Genomic DNA, 15,795 nt, shown 5'->3' on the forward strand with positions numbered 1-15,795 from the left:
CTACCATGGGGAACCTTGTCAAACGCCTTACTAAAATCCATATATACCACATCTACCGCTTTCCCCTCGTTCACCTCCTTAGTCACCTTCTCAAAGATAAGGTTTGTGAGGCACGACCTGCCCTTCACAAAACCATGCTGACTATCCTTGATCACATTATTCCTATCCAGATGTTCATAAATCCTATCCCTTACAATTCTCTCTAAGACTTTGCCCACAACAGAAGTGAGACTCACCGGCCTATAGTTACTAGGGTTATCCCTACTCCCCTTTTTGAACAAGGGAACCACCTTTGCTATCCTCCAGTCTTCTGGGACTACTCCTGTAGACAAAGAGGACATTAAAATCAAGGCAATTGGCTCTGCAATCTCCTCCCTTGCTTCCCAGCGAATCCTAGGATAAATGCCATCAGGCCCAGGGGACTTATCTATTTTCACCTTTTCCAGGATTTCCAACACCTCTTCTCTTCATACCTCAAAGCCATCCATTCTACTTATTTGTGTCTCAGTATTCACATCGACGACAATGCCCTGTTCCTGAGTAAATACTGAAGAAAAGTAAGACCTCATAAGACCTTCCCTCCATACCAGGCAACATCGTAGTAAATCTCCTCTGAACCCTTTCCAAAGCTTCCATATTCTTCCGAAAATGCAGAGACCAGAACTATACGCAATACTCCAAGTGTGGCTGCACCAGAGTTTTGTACAGCTATAGCATGACCTCATGACTCTGAAACTCAATCCCTCTACCAATAAAAGCTAACATACTGTATGCCTTCTTAACAACTCTATCAACCTGGATGGCAACTTTCAAGGATCTGTGTACATGGCCACTAAGATCCTTCTGCTCATCTACACTACCAAGAACCTTACCATTTAACCCAGTACTCTTTATTCTTTTTGCTCCTTCAAAAGTGAGCCACCTCATACTTTTCCTCTCAGCCCAGCTCTGCAGCTTATCTATGTCCCTCTGTAACCTGTAATATCCTTTAGCACCTTTCCACAACTCCATCAACCTTGGTGTCATCCGCAAATTTACTAACCCATTCTTGTACACCCTCATCCAGGTCATTTATAAAAATGACAAACAGCAGTGGCCTCAAAACAGATCCTTGCGGTACGCCACTATTAACTAAACTCCAGGATGAACATTTTCAATAAAACACCACCCTCTGTCTTCTTTCAGCTAGCCAACGTCTGATCCAAACTGCTAAATTACCCTCAATCCTATGCCTCCGAATTTTGTGCAATAGCCTACTGTGAGGAATCTTATCAAATGCTGGCCAGTGTCCAGCAGTGTACCATCGGGATCAGTACTTGGCCCCTTATTATTTGTTACATACATAAATGATATTGATGACAATTGGGAGAAATGTGAAGCAAATTTGCAGCGGCACCAAAAGTGGTAGATCGATGAATAGTGAAGAAGATGGTTGTAGGTTACAGGCAGACAAAGATGAGATTTCAGAAGGGCAGACTAGTGGCAGATGGTAGTTAACCCTGAAGGTTGTGAGGTGATGCAGTTGGGAAGAAGAAGAAACAAAATGAGCAAGTATTTAGTGAATGGCAGGATACTGGGTAGCTCAGAAGAATAAAGGGATCTTGGGGTAATTATTCACAGATTCCTGAAGTCAGCAGAGCACATGAAGAGGACAGTTACGAAGCATATGGCACATTTACTTTCATCAGTCATGGCATGAAGTCTAAGATCAGGGATATTTTTGTTGGAATTGTACAAAGCCTTGGTCGGGCCACAGCTGGAGTACTGTGTGTAGTTCTGGTCACCTCACTACTGGAAGGATGTGTTACCACTAGAGACGGTACAGAGGAGGTTCACCAGAATGTTGCCTGGGATGGATAAATTGAGCGAGAAGGAAAGACTAGGTAAGGTTGGATTGTTTTTAGAGCAGAGAAGACTGGCTAGGGGTGGGAGAGAGCATGATTGAGGCATATAAAATTGTGAGGGGTATGGACAGGGTGAATAGAGAGCAGCTGTTCCTCTTGGTTAAAGGGTCAATTGCAAGAGAGCAATGGTTTTAGGGTAAGGGGCAGGGGATTCAGAGCGGATTTGGGAAAATGTTTTCATTCAGCAGGTAGTGGGGATCTGGAATGAACTACCTGGGAAGGTAGTGGAGTCTGGAATTTTTACAACCTTTAAAAGATATTTGGATGAGTACTACAGATATTATAACATGCAAAGATATGGGACATGTGCAAGAAATTGGAATTAGCACACTTTTGGTGGGAGTTATGTCGGTGCAGACTCGATAGTCCAAAGGGCTTCTTCTACACTGTGTGAATTTATGACTTTATGAATCTATAAGAATGGAAAAGGAACTGGATAAAGAAATGCTTACGATCTCAAAGACAAGGATCGCTTCCAATTCCCAGTGTGGGCAGAGATCTGGCTCTAGGATTGGGCTTATAAACCATGCATGGACCCAGAGAACCCATGACCTGACATGGAATTTTCTCTGTGGACAATCGTAGTAGTTAGTGACTGATTGCTGACAATAATTGTCAAGGTGTTTTTATCATTCTGGAGGTAGGTGTGGAGAGAGCTGGTGATGGCTGATCCATTAATTGGCAGAATCCACAGGGCTAACTCGAGCTTGTAAGCAAGCAGCAATGTGAACCTTATTGGACTTGTCAGAAGATTCCAACAGAGGTGTAGTCTATTTAAGAGGGAATGAAGTCTGGGAAGGCAGTGGTCGAGGTAGGAAGGTTGAGGAGCAATGATGTGATTTATGAAAACACAATATCCAAGAGTGAAAAATGCAAGGAATTATAATGATAAGAGAAATGGATGGAGGCAGGATAAAGAGAAAAGAAGTGAAAAATCAGAAGAGCCTGGGAGTGTAAATAAAAATGATGGTCTTGATGCAGCTGACAGGAACTTTACTGTTACTCTTTAACATTTGTCTTTAACAATTTGTCTTTAACTGAGGATTTTTCTTTCACATGAACAGAGAAGATGGTTGCTTCAGAATTTGAAAAAGGTAAGACAAAGGAAAAAAAGCAAAATTTATTTGAAATACAGAAGTAGTTAATGGACACGTTTAGTTGCAGATCATCTGTATGAGCTTGTGCTAAAAAAATTGCAAAACTATAAAATAAGTCAGACATTTCTTCAGTCATCCATATGACTACCCAGGATTGGAGAGATCCTTTTGGATAAGTCATGGATTACGGAGACTTGGTCATAGATCCAATATGGCGGGTGGACCTCAGGCCTGTTAAACCCCCTCCTGTATTTGGCGGGTGTCATTTCACCAAGGATGGGGTGCAGGGTGGGATCTGACTCCCATATATGGGAAGCTCAAACTGCACAGGGTCATTTGAATTCAGTCACTGAGTTCATAATGATCACCTTTTCACTAAATTATAGGGTAGTTTTATAAGCATAAATAAGTTATGTGCAGCTGTTAAGCTATTTAAATGGCCAACCATTTAATTTCTTATCTTTTAAAGCTGCCTGTCTATGTCTGAGAGTGTTGCAAAAAACGCAAATAATCAAAAGCTATTTAATGGCCAGCCCTTTAAAATTTGTATGCCAATGCTTCAGAGAGTTGAAAAGGTCTGTTCCAGAAGTTTCAAAGGCAGTTTGTTGACAGAACACTAAGTGCTGTCAAAGTAGCATTACCAATGACTAGAAGTATGCTCCCGGTGCTATGAGCTTGTGAGGATAGGAAAAGGAGGACAGAGCAGCTGAATACGTGGCTGAAGAGCTGGTGTATGGGATAAGGATTCACATTTTCGGATCATTGGAATCCCTTCTGGGGTAGAAGTGACTGCACAAGAAGGATGGATTGCACCTGAATTGGAAGGGGACTATTATACTGGCAGGGAGATTTGCTAGACCTGCTAGGGAGGATTTAAACTAGTAAGGAGGAGGAAGGGGTGGGACCCAGGGAGGTAGTGAGGAAAGAGATCAATTGGAGGCTGGTACAGTTGAGAACAGAAGCGAGTCAAACAGTCAGGGCAGGCAGGAACAAAGCAGAGAACAAGGTAGGAATGATAAATTAAACTGCTTTTATTTCAATGCAAGAGGCCTAACAGGGAAAGCAGATGAACTTCAGGCCTGATTAGGAACATGTGACTGGGATATCATAGCAATCACAGAAATGTGGCTCAGGGATGGGCAGGACTGGCAGCTTAATGTTCCTGGAATCAAATGCTATAGGAAGGATAGAAAGGGAGGCAAGAGAGGAGTGGGAATGGCATTTTTAATAAGGGACAGCATTACAGCTTTATTTAAGGAGGATTTTCCCGAAGTACATCCAGACAAGTTATTTGGGTGGAACTGAGAAATAAGAAAGGGATGATCATCTAATTGGATTTTATTATAGACCCCCTAATAGTCAGCAGGAAATTGAGAAACAAATTTGTGAGAAGATTTCAGTTATTTGTAAGAATAATAGGGTGGTGGTAGATTTTAACTTTCCAAACATAGTTTGGGACTGCCATAGTGTCAAGGTTTTAGATGGAGAGGAATTTGTTAAGAGTGTACAAGAATATTTTAGGCAAGAACGTTCAAAAGCTGATTGGGAGCAGATGATCGCAGGGAAAGGGATGCCTGGAAAATGGGAAGTCTTCAGAAATGAGATGAGAGTCCAGAGACAGTGTATTCTTGTTAGGGTGGAAGGAAAGGCTGGTAGGTGTAGGGAATGCTGGATGACTAGAGAAATTGAGGTTTTGGTTCAGAAAAAGAAGGAAGCATATGTCAGGTATAGACAGTAAGGATCGAGTGAATCCTTAGAAGAGTATAAAGGAAGTAGGAGTATACTTCAGAGAGAAATCAGGAGGGCAAAAAGAGGACATGAGATAGCTTTGGCAAATGAGTAAGGATTTAACCCTAAAAGGCTTTTACAAATACATTAAGGACAAAGGGTTAACTAGGGAACGAATAGGGCCCCTCAAAGATCAGCAAGGCGGCCTTTGTGTGGAGCCTCAGGAGATGGGGAGATACTAAATGAGTATTTTTGTATTAGTATTTACTGTAGAAAAGGATATGGAAGATATAGAATGTGGGGAAATAGATGAATCTTGAAAAATGTCCATATTACAGAGGCTAGATATCCTGAAATGCATAAAGGTGGGTAAATCCCTAGGACCTGATCAGGTGTACCCTAGAACTCTGTTGGAAGCTAGGGAAGTGATTGCTGGGCCCCTTGCTCGGATGTTTGTATCATCGATATCACAGGTGAGGTACCAGAAGACTGGAGGTTGGCTAACATGGTATCATTATTTAATAAAGGTGGTAAGGACAAGTCAGGGAACTATAGATCTTTGAGCCTGACACTAATGGTGGGCAAGTTGTTGGAGGGAATGCTGAGGAAAGGCAAGGACTGATTAGGGATAGTCAACATGGCTTTGTGTGTGGGAAATCATGTCTCATGAACTTGATTGAGTTTTTTGAAAACGTAACAAAGAGGATTGATGAGGGCAGAGCGGTGGATGTGATCTGTATGGACTTTGGTGAGGCATTTGACAAGGTTCCCCATGGGAAACTGGTTACCAAGGTTAGATCTCATGGAATACAAGGAGAACTCACCATTTGGATACAGAATTGGTAGAAGACAGAGATGCGAGGTGGAGGGTTGTTTTTCAGACTGGAGGCCTGTGACCAATGGAGTGCCAAAAGGATCAGTGCTGTGTCCACTACTTTTCATCATTTATATAAATGATTTGGATATGATCAGAGGAGGTATAGTTAGTAAGTTTGCAGATGACACCAATATTAGAGGTGTAGTGGACAGCGAAGAAGGTTACCTCAGATTACAACGGGATGGGCCAATGGGCTGAGAAGTGGCAGATGGAGTTTAATTTAGATAAATGCAAGATGCTGCATTTTGGGAAAGCACATCTTAGCAGGACTTATACATTTACTGGTAAGGTTCTAGGGAGTGTTGCTGAACAAAGAGACCTTGGAGTGCAGATTTATAGCTCCTTGAAAGTGGTCGCAGATAGATAGGAGAGTGAATAAGGATTTTTATATGCTGTCCTTTATTCGCCAGATCATTGAGTATAGAAGTTGGGAGGTCAAGTTCTCGCTGTTCAGGATGTTGGTTAGGCCACTTTTGGAATATTGCGTGCAATTCTGGTCCCCTTCCTATTGGAAGGATGTCATGAAACGTCAAAGGTTCAGATAAGATTTACATGGATCTTACCAGAGTTGGCGGATTTGAGCTGTAGGGAGAGGCTGAATAGGCTGGGGCTGTTTTCCCTGGATCATCGGAGGCTGAGGGGTGACCTCATAGAGGTTTATAAAATAATGAGGGGCATGAATAGGATAAATAGACAAGGTCTTTTTCCTGGGGTGGGGGAGTCCAGAACTAGAGGGCATAGGTTTAGGGTGAGAGGGGAAAGGTATAAAAGAGATCTAAGGAGCTACTTTTTCATGCAGAAGGTGGTGCATATGTGGAATGAGTTGCCAGAGAAAGTGGTGGAAGCCAGTGCAACATTTAAAAAGCATTTGGATGGGTATTATGCATAGGATGGGTTTAGAGGGATATGGGCCAAGTGCTGGCAAATGGGACTAGATTAGGTTGGGCTATCTGGTCGGCATGGACGAATTGGACTGAAGGGTGTGTTTCTCTCTGTACATCTCTCTGACTCTGTGACTCTGAGTGTATTTTATTTCACTTCAGCTTGGGTCCTGAGATTAACCCCAGGTCGATACTTGGTGAGATTATAGAGAGGGGTAAGGGCAAAGAGTGATGTCTGGGGTGTCATGGGTTAGCACAATTCAGCACTAAGTTGGAAAAGGGGCTACGAGGGGCTATTGAGAAGAACAGTGTGCATGTGTTGGCACTAGGTTGGCATAGATAGGGAATGGGAGGCCAGTGAATAGGGTTGGACTGTGAAGGATTGACGGCCTGAAACGAGAGGAAACAACCGAGACAATATCCAAGTGAACCGAGGCAGGCCGATTAAAAAACTGCCTCAAAACTCAGCAGCCTCTCAGGTTGCCTCCGACAATTGTTTGGGTTTTATGGGCCTGAATTTGTCATGCGCCCCGATCCCTGGAAAGATAAGCCAGCGGTTCACGGCAGTCTCTCCTGAAATAAGTGGAGAGGGGAAAGGTATAAAAGAGATCTAAGGAGCTACTTTTTCATGCAGAAGGTGGTGCATATGTGGAATGAGTTGCCAGAGAAAGTGGTGGAAGCCAGTGCAACATTTAAAAAGCATTTGGATGGGTATTATGCATAGGATGGGTTTAGAGGGATATGGGCCAAGTGCTGGCAAATGGGACTAGATTAGGTTGGGCTATCTGGTCGGCATGGACGAGTTGGACTGAAGGGTGTGTTTCTCTCTGTACATCTCTCTGACTCTGTGACTCTGAGTGTATTTTATTTCACTTCAGCATGGGTCCTGAGATTAACCCCAAGTCGATACTTGGTGAGATTATAGAGAGGGGTAAGGGCAAAGGGTGATGTCTGGAGTGTCATGGGTTAGCACAATTCAGCACTAAGTTGGAAAAGGGGCTACGAGGGGCTTTTGAGAAGAACAGTGTGCATGTGTTGGCACTAGGTTGGCATAGATAGGGAATGGGAAGCCAGTGAATAGGGTTGGACTGTGAAGGATTGACGGCCTGAAACGAGAGGAAACAACCGAGACAATATCCAAGTGAACCGAGGCAGGCCGATTAAAAAACTGCCTCAAAACTCAGCAGCCTCTCAGGTTGCCTCCGACAATTGTTTGGGTTTTATGGGCCTGAATTTGTCATGCGCCCCGATCCCTGGAAAGATAAGCCAGCGGTTCACGGCAGTCTCTCCTGAAATAAGTGTCGGGAGTGGGGAAATTTCACAATTCCTGCTTACTGAAAAAAAACAGACAAATGTTTCCGGTCAGTGACCCATCCTTGGATTCTGAAGAATGTGTGATCAACCCTAAGCATTAACTCTGTTGATTCCTCTCTCCACAGATAATGCCAGTCCTGCTGATTATTTTTAGCATTTTATCTTTGGTTTTATATTTCCAGCAACTGCATTACTTTGCTCTTAAATGTCACTTATTGACTTATGTTCTCATCAACAGAGTTCTTGAAACGGGAAGAGCAACGTTTGGTTCGAAACTGTAAGTTTTGTTGAGAGAAAGGTGAAATCAGTTGAAATGTGACAAATTTATTCTCCAAAAATGCTACTGAAAAATGTTACAGATGTTTCAAATATTGTTGTGAAGAAATATGTCACAGAATAAGAAAAGTCTGACTTGAATTCATGAAGCATGGGATAGTGATCATTGAAACTTAAAGATTACTGTGAGGCCTGGATAGAGTGGACATGGAGAAGATAGTTCCATACATTAGGAGAAACTAGGATCCGAGGGCATAGCCTCAGAGTGGGGGCGTGACCCTTTGGAACAGAGATGAGAAAGAATTTCTTTGGCCAGAGAGTGGTTAATCTGTGGAACTCATTGCTATTGAAGGCTGTGGGGAGCAAGTCATTGAGTGTATTTAAGACAAAGATCATGATTTGGAGATGCCGGTGTTGGACTGGGGTGTACAAAGTTAAAAATCACACAACACCAGGTTATAGTCCAACAGGTTTAATTGGAAGCACACTAGCTTTCGGAGCGATGGGAGCGTCGCGCCGAAAGTTAGTGTGCTTCCAATTAAACCTGTTGGACTATAACCTGGTGTTGTGTGATTTTTAACTAAGAGATAGCTTCTTGATTGGTAAAGGGATCACGGGTTACATGGAGAAGATAGGAGAATGGCGTTGAGAAACACATCAGCCATGTTTAAATAGCAGAGCAGACTTGATGGCCTAAATGGCCTAATTCTGCTCCCTAATCTTCTGGTCTAAACCTGAGCACTTCATAAATACCATGTCCACCTTTCAGCTTTTATTACATCCTTCAATAATATTGAAGAATGTTTGGGAACACAATATATCATCAAGCTGAAGAAACTTGTTTTATTGTGATCGATCCAAATGCCTCCTAATTGGATTCTTCTTAAATTGGGGCCTGCTTTCTATGGCCAGTACTTTAAGTAGACTGGCTGATGCATCCAAAACTGAACTTGTACTCTGTGGCAACAGGGGTTGTCAATGCCCATTGTGTACTGGCTACAAAATGTGGAAATTTTAGCTTGTTCCTATTATATTGAAACCTAAGTGCACAAATCATCTTGACAGCCACTGTGATGGGATAACCACTATTGTTCAGAACACAAATCTGCTCTACCAGATGACATAATTCTGTTGTGGTGTCCCAGGATATCCTAAGTCTCTGTCTACTATGTGTTCTTGAGGGAATGACAATGAGGATAGTACACTCTGAGCCTTCCAAACTTCTTCCACATCCTGAGATGAGCCTATTTATCCTATTCATGACTGTCATGATTTTATAAACCTCTATAATGTCACCCCTCAGCCTCCGATGCTCCAGGGAAAACAGATCCAGCCTATTCAACTTTTCCTTATAGCTCAAATGCTCCAACCCTGGCAACATTCTTGTAAATCTTTCCTGAACCCTTTCAAGTTTCACAACATCCTTTCAATAGGAGGGAGACCAGAATTGCACACAATATTCCAAAAGTGGCCTAACCAATGTCCTGTAAAGCCACAACATGACCTCCCAACTCCCATACTGAATACTCTGACCAATAAAGGCAAGCATACTAAATGCCTTCTTCACTATCCTATGTTAACCTACACCTTCGTTCTTCTGACCAAAATACATAATCTCACATTGTCTCACACTGTATTCCACCTGTCACTTCTTTGTTGACTCTCTTAGCCTGTCCAAGACCTTCTGTAATCTTCCTGCTTCCTCAATGCTACCTGTCCTCCATCTACCTTTCTGTTATCTGCAAACTTAGCAACAATGCACTCAGTTCCTTTGTCCAGATTGTTATTATATAATATGAATAGTTGCGGTCCCAACTGTGACACCTGGAGAGCTCCACTAGTCACCATTTCAAAAGTCAAATCTGTGTAATAACCTTCATCACAATACATCTGTCTTATATCCAGATGTTTCAGGTCCAGTGACCTTTCTTCAGAACAGCTGAAGTTCTGAAGAAGAGTCACTGGACCCAAAATGTGAACTCTGCTTTCTCCCAATGGATGCTGCCAGAACTACAGAGCAATTTGTTTTTGTTTCTGATTTCCAGCTTCCGCAATTGTTTAGTTTTTAGTATCATTTTTTGCTATTGGTTGTCATTTGTCAGTGAACATATGCACATCAGACTGCAAAATATTCCTTAAAAAAGTGAAGAAAATAAAAATAAACAAAATGATATATCAAGGTAAGACTGTAAAGATCTTCACCCAACAGCAAAAGAAAGTTTCAACCTGTTTCCCAATGATATCCTTTACAGATACTCAATCTTAGGGAAACATCACTCCTATATTAACTCTTCAAATTTTTACTTAATTGAGTCGTTTCAGTTCTACTTTGTGGATGGCTGAGACAGTTTAATGACATCATTCCAAATCTACTATAACTGATTTTTTAATAAAAAACCATGCAGTTTCACTAGTATCTTGTAGAGAAGGAAATCCACTCTTACCTGGGCTGGCCTGCAGGTGAGTCCACATTCAAGGGTGATTATGAAATGGCCCTGGGAACCCACCTTTTCAAGGGCAATTAGGGATGGACAAATAGTGGCTTTACAAGTGATACCCACATGAATTAGAAAGAATGGTGCCAATATTATTATGGTCCTTTCAATTTCAGGGGCAATCTAATTTGTTACTTCTCTGATTAAGGGCTATATACGAAATGATTGGATTACTTACAGTGTGGAAACAGGCCCCTCAGCCCAACAAGTCTGCACTGACCCGCTGAAGTGCAACCCACCCAGACCCATTCCCCTACATCTACCCCTTCACCTAATACTACGGGCAATTTAGCATGGCCAATTCACCTAACCTGCACATTTTTGCACTGTGGGAGGAAACCGGAGTACCCACAGACATGGGAAGAATGTGCAAACTCCACACAGTCAGTCGCCTGAGGCCGGAATTGAACCCGGGTCTCTGGCACTGTGAGGCAGCAGTGCTAACCACTGTGCCACCGTGCCGCCCACTAAGGGGTGTGGAGTTTTATTTAGAGATCATGGTTCAATTCCCTGACCTTCACGCTGGTGGGCACATACCCTCCTCCACTTGGCCAAGTCGTCATACAGAGATTTAGTACTTGTGGTACTTAATTTAGTACTTAATTCAAGCACTTCTACTTCGCTCCCCCCTCCTCCCAATAAAAATGCTACATTCTGCCTGATGGCCTTGCCAGGTGGCTCCAGAACCCATCACCGTTGCTAAGTTACTCACACTTTTCAGCACCTCCACCATCATGGAAAACTTGCTGTGAGGGTGCTGTGGTGAATCTGTGGAACTCATTGCCATGGAAGTCTGTGGAGGCTAAAGATTGAGTGTCTCTAAGTCAGAGTTAAATAACTCATTGATTAGTAAGGGGATCAAGGGTTATGGTAGAACGTAGGAGAATCGGTTTGAGAAACATATCAATCATGATCGAGTGGTGGAGCAGAGTTGATGAGCAGAATGGCCTAATTCTGCTCCTGTATCTTATGGCTGATGATAAATATTTTGCTGAGCGTTATTGTCAGAAAGTGGCCTTTTGTTCCCCTTGCTCCAGGACTGACCTGTAATGAAAATGAAGTATTTTGGAATTTTGCAGTAAGCCATTTGGCTTCTGAAACAGAGATAAAAACAAGGACTGCAGGTGCTGGAAACTAGAGTCTAGATTAGAGTGGTGCTGGAAAAGCACAGCAAGTCAGGCAGCATCCGAGGAGCAGGAAAATTGACGTTTCGGGCAAAAGCCCTTATCAGGAATAGAGGCAGGGCGCCTGCAGAGTGGAGAGATAAATGAGAGGGGGGTAGGGGTGGAGAGAAAATAGCATAGAGTACAATAGGTGAATGGAGGTGGGGATGGAGGTGATAGGTCAGAGAGGACGGTGGAGGAAGGTAGCAAAGAGTACAATGAGTGAATGGGGTGGGGATGGAGGTGAGAGGTCAGAGAGGAGGGTGGAGTGGATTGTGGAAAGGAAGATAAGCAGGTAGGACAGGTCACGGGGACGGTGCTGAGCTGGACAGAGAGACAGATGAGTTCATTGGAACATGAAGGATGGGCCATTTGGGTGAAATATGAGGGAGACTTAAAGTACAGGACACTCATAATAATTATTGACATGAATTTCATTTTACTTGTACTTCTTGTCTGTAGTTCATGTGAGCTGATTGTTTCTGTTCCCTGTCTGCAGTGAAAATTGAAGAAGAAGCTGCAAAAGCAAGAGAGGGTAAGTTCAATTTAAGGAAGAAAAAATGACAAACAGAGGTCACTTGTAACTTTAAAATATTATTCAGCACTCAGCTTGATCTGTTTGGTTCAGTGTTTTCAATGCTCATGGATTGTTCTTGTCTGTCTGCAGCACCATGTCAACCAGCAGCCGCAGAAGCAGCAGCAGCAACACCACCACCACCACCACCACCACCTCCTCCTCCAGAACCTGGTACGTTCCATCTAGAATTTTAGCTAGAGTGGTAATGAGAAATGTAGGCCTTTTCGAGATCGATGCTTGTTCTGCTATTGTGCAACATTAAGAAATGGTGTGCCAGTAAATATTAGAGACACAATCTAAAAATAAATCAAGGGCAAGTGTTAAGTGGGTTTAATGTCACATCATTATTTAAAATGAAGTCCTGGATTTTTATTACAGCAAACAGCCTGTCCATCGTAGCAAAATTACAGATGTGGCAAAAATTGGGAGTTCCACATCCAAACAGAGCACATACCATTTCAATGTGTGCCAGTAGAACTGAGTAGCATTTTGAGTACACATATCACATGGAGGCATCTGCCTCCATGCCAGTGTAATTTTGGTGTCTAAAGTACAAGATACACACATTAAACCTGGTGGAAACAAGTCTGAATTTTGTGGAGTATTGTGGATATCCGGGTCACCCTTTTAGAAACCTAAAGTGTCCCTTTGTGTATGACCCAGGGATACTTTGAGAGAGACCAGGTGCTCCTTTGGGAGAATTAAAGTGCCTCTGCCTCGCAACACACCTCCAGGATTTGTCTCCCAAGGCTGACCTGGACTCAGTCTGTTTCCCGCGGCAGGCCCTGGTCCTTGACTCGCCTGTGGGATTAGCTTCCCGTGCCAGCATGGTCTGCCCCCTGTGCCAGGCTGCGGCCCCTGGCCTGCCTCCAGGTCTTGACTCCCAGGTTGGCCCAGGGCCCAGACGACTGGGGCTCACCTCCTCCATTCTTTCCAGGGATGTTTAAGAAGCTACAAGTTAGGGGTGCCGGGGATGGGAGAGGAACTACAGAAAAGGGAAGAAAGGAAAGGAAAAGGAACTGGCAAAGCAGAGGAGCTCCGGCTGGAGAGTGCTACTCTGCTGCCATCTTGCAACGCAACATTGACATTGGATCTCACTAGTTCTGAGGGCATCATGTTGAGTGGAAGCAAGAGGCCCTTTGCTGATTAACCCCTACTGGCCACCCTATATCAACAAATCAGCATACCTTCATGTTTACCTCCATGTTAAGCTTGGCGGCACTGAGGCTAACAGGGTTAGAGAGCATATTCTTGGTGGGAGACCTCAGTGCACGTCATGAATAGTGGCTGAGAAGCACCACAAATGGCCAAACTGGTCAATTCCTGAAGGACAATATGCCCAACTTGGTCCACAGAGGGTAGTGAGGCAATCAACAAGAAGGTAAATCCTATTTGACTTCACTTTTATCAATCCACCTGTCACAGATGCAAACTTCCCATGTTCACTTTGAGGTTGTTGTCTCTCTTATTGCATGACACTACCATTCATGCTTTAGAGGATAGATTTAGAATGGATCCACCAGCTCAAAAAGGGTAAATACATGAGATGCCTTGGGCCATCAGCACCAGAAATTTATTCAACCACAACTTGTAACCTCTTAGAGTCATAGAGTTGTACAGCATGGAAACAGACCATTCAGCCCAACTCATCCATGCTCACCAGGTTTCCTAAACTGAACTACTCTCATTTGCCTGCATTTGCCCATATCCTGTTCAACCTTTCCTATCAATGTACCTGTCCAAATGGCTTTTAGAATCATAGAGCATGGAGATGTCAAGCACGGAAACTGACCCTTTGGTCCAACTCCGCCATGCAGTTCAGATACCCTAGATTAATCCAGTTCCATTTGCCAGCACTTGGCCCATATCCCTCTAAACCCTTCCTACTCATATATCCATCCAGATGTATTTTAAATATTGTAATTGTACCAGTCTCCACCACTTCCTCTGGCAGCCCATTCCATACACGCACCACCTTCTGCGTGAAAAAGTTAACCTTTAGGTCTCGTTTATATCTTTTCCCTCTCACCCTAAACCTCTAGTTTTGGACTCTCCCACCCCCAGGGAAAAGACCTTGTCTATTTATCCTGTTCATGCCCCTCATGATTTTATAAACCTCTAAAAGGTCAACCCTCAGCCTCTAAAGCTCCAGGGTAAACAGCTCCAGCCTATTCAACCTATACCTCAGATCCTCCAACCCTGGCAACATCCTTGTAAATCTTTTATGAACTCTTTCAAGTTTCACAACATCCTTCCATTAGGTTGAACCCGTCTCTACTATGTCCTCTGGCAACCTGTTCCATATAAGCGCCACCCTGTATGGACCCCTCAGGTCCCTTTTAGATCTTTTCTCTCTCACCTTAACCCTGTGCCATCTAGTTTTGTAGTCCCCTACCCTGTGGAAAAACCTGGTCTATTTATCCTATCCATGCCACCTCATGATTTTATAAAGCTCTACAAGGTCACCCCTCAGCTTCGTACACTCCAGGGAAAAAACATTTCCCAGCCTGTTGAGCCTCTCCTTCTCACACAAATCCTCCAGTCTTGATAAGATCCTTGTACCCTTTCCAGTTTAATAATATCCTTCCTACAGCAGGGCAACCAGTATTGTACGCAGTATTCCAAGTATAACCTTACCAATGTCATGTTCGGCAGTAACATGATATCCCAACTCCTAGACAATAGACAATAGACAATAGGTGCAGGAGTAGGCCATGCAGCCCTTCGAGCCTGCACCGCCATTTAATATAATCATGGCTGATCATTCCTAATCAGTATCCTGTTCCTGCCTTATCTCCATAACCCTTGATTCCACTATCTTTGAGAGCTCTATCCAACTCCTTCTTAAATGAATCCAGAGAGTGGGCCTCCACTGCCCTCTGGGGCAGAGCATTCCACACAGCCACCACTCTCTGGGTGAAGAAGTTTCTCCTGAGCTCTGTCGTAAATGGTCTACCCTGTATTTTTAAGCTGTGTCCTCTGGTTCGGTACTCACCCATCAGTGGAAATGTTTCCTACTGCCAGAGTGTCTAATCCTTTCATAATCTTACACGTCTCAATCTTTGAAACTCAAGGGTATACAAGCCCAGTCGCTTCAGTCTTTCAGTGTAAGGTAATCCTGTCATTCCAGGAATTGACCTCGTGAACCTACGCTGCACTCCCTCAATAGCCAGAATGTCTTTTCTCAAATTTGGAGACCAGAACTGCACACAGTACTCCAGGTGTGGACTCACCAGGGCCCTGTACAGCTGCAGAAGAACCTCTTCGCTTCTATACTCAATTCCTCTTGTTATGAAGGCCAGCATGCTATTAGCCTTCTGCACTACCTGCTGTACCTGCATGCTTACCTTCATTGACTGGTGTACAAGAACACCCAAATCTCTCTGTACTGCCCCTTTACCTAAATTGATTCCACTTAGGTGGTAATCTGCCTTCCTGTTCTTGCCACCAAAGTGGATAACAATACATTTATCCACATTAAAC

At 43.4% G+C, this 15,795-nt stretch overlaps 1 protein-coding gene across 1 annotated transcript in view; it reads left to right on the plus strand.

Annotated features, from left to right (window-relative positions):
* The window catches only part of LOC122550340 (actin cytoskeleton-regulatory complex protein pan1-like), a 152,304-nt gene that overhangs the window by 33,904 nt on the left and 102,605 nt on the right, over nt 1-15,795 (plus strand). Inside the window, exons 8-11 of the mRNA XM_043691068.1 lie at nt 2,969-2,998; nt 8,040-8,078; nt 12,235-12,270; nt 12,403-12,483. Of these exons, the coding sequence (XP_043547003.1) occupies nt 2,969-2,998; nt 8,040-8,078; nt 12,235-12,270; nt 12,403-12,483 (186 nt within the window). The remainder of the gene's footprint in view (nt 1-2,968; nt 2,999-8,039; nt 8,079-12,234; nt 12,271-12,402; nt 12,484-15,795) is intronic.

The sequence above is a fragment of the Chiloscyllium plagiosum genome, chromosome 5 (genome assembly GCF_004010195.1).
Source record: "Chiloscyllium plagiosum isolate BGI_BamShark_2017 chromosome 5, ASM401019v2, whole genome shotgun sequence".
Lineage (NCBI taxonomy): Eukaryota > Metazoa > Chordata > Chondrichthyes > Orectolobiformes > Hemiscylliidae > Chiloscyllium > Chiloscyllium plagiosum.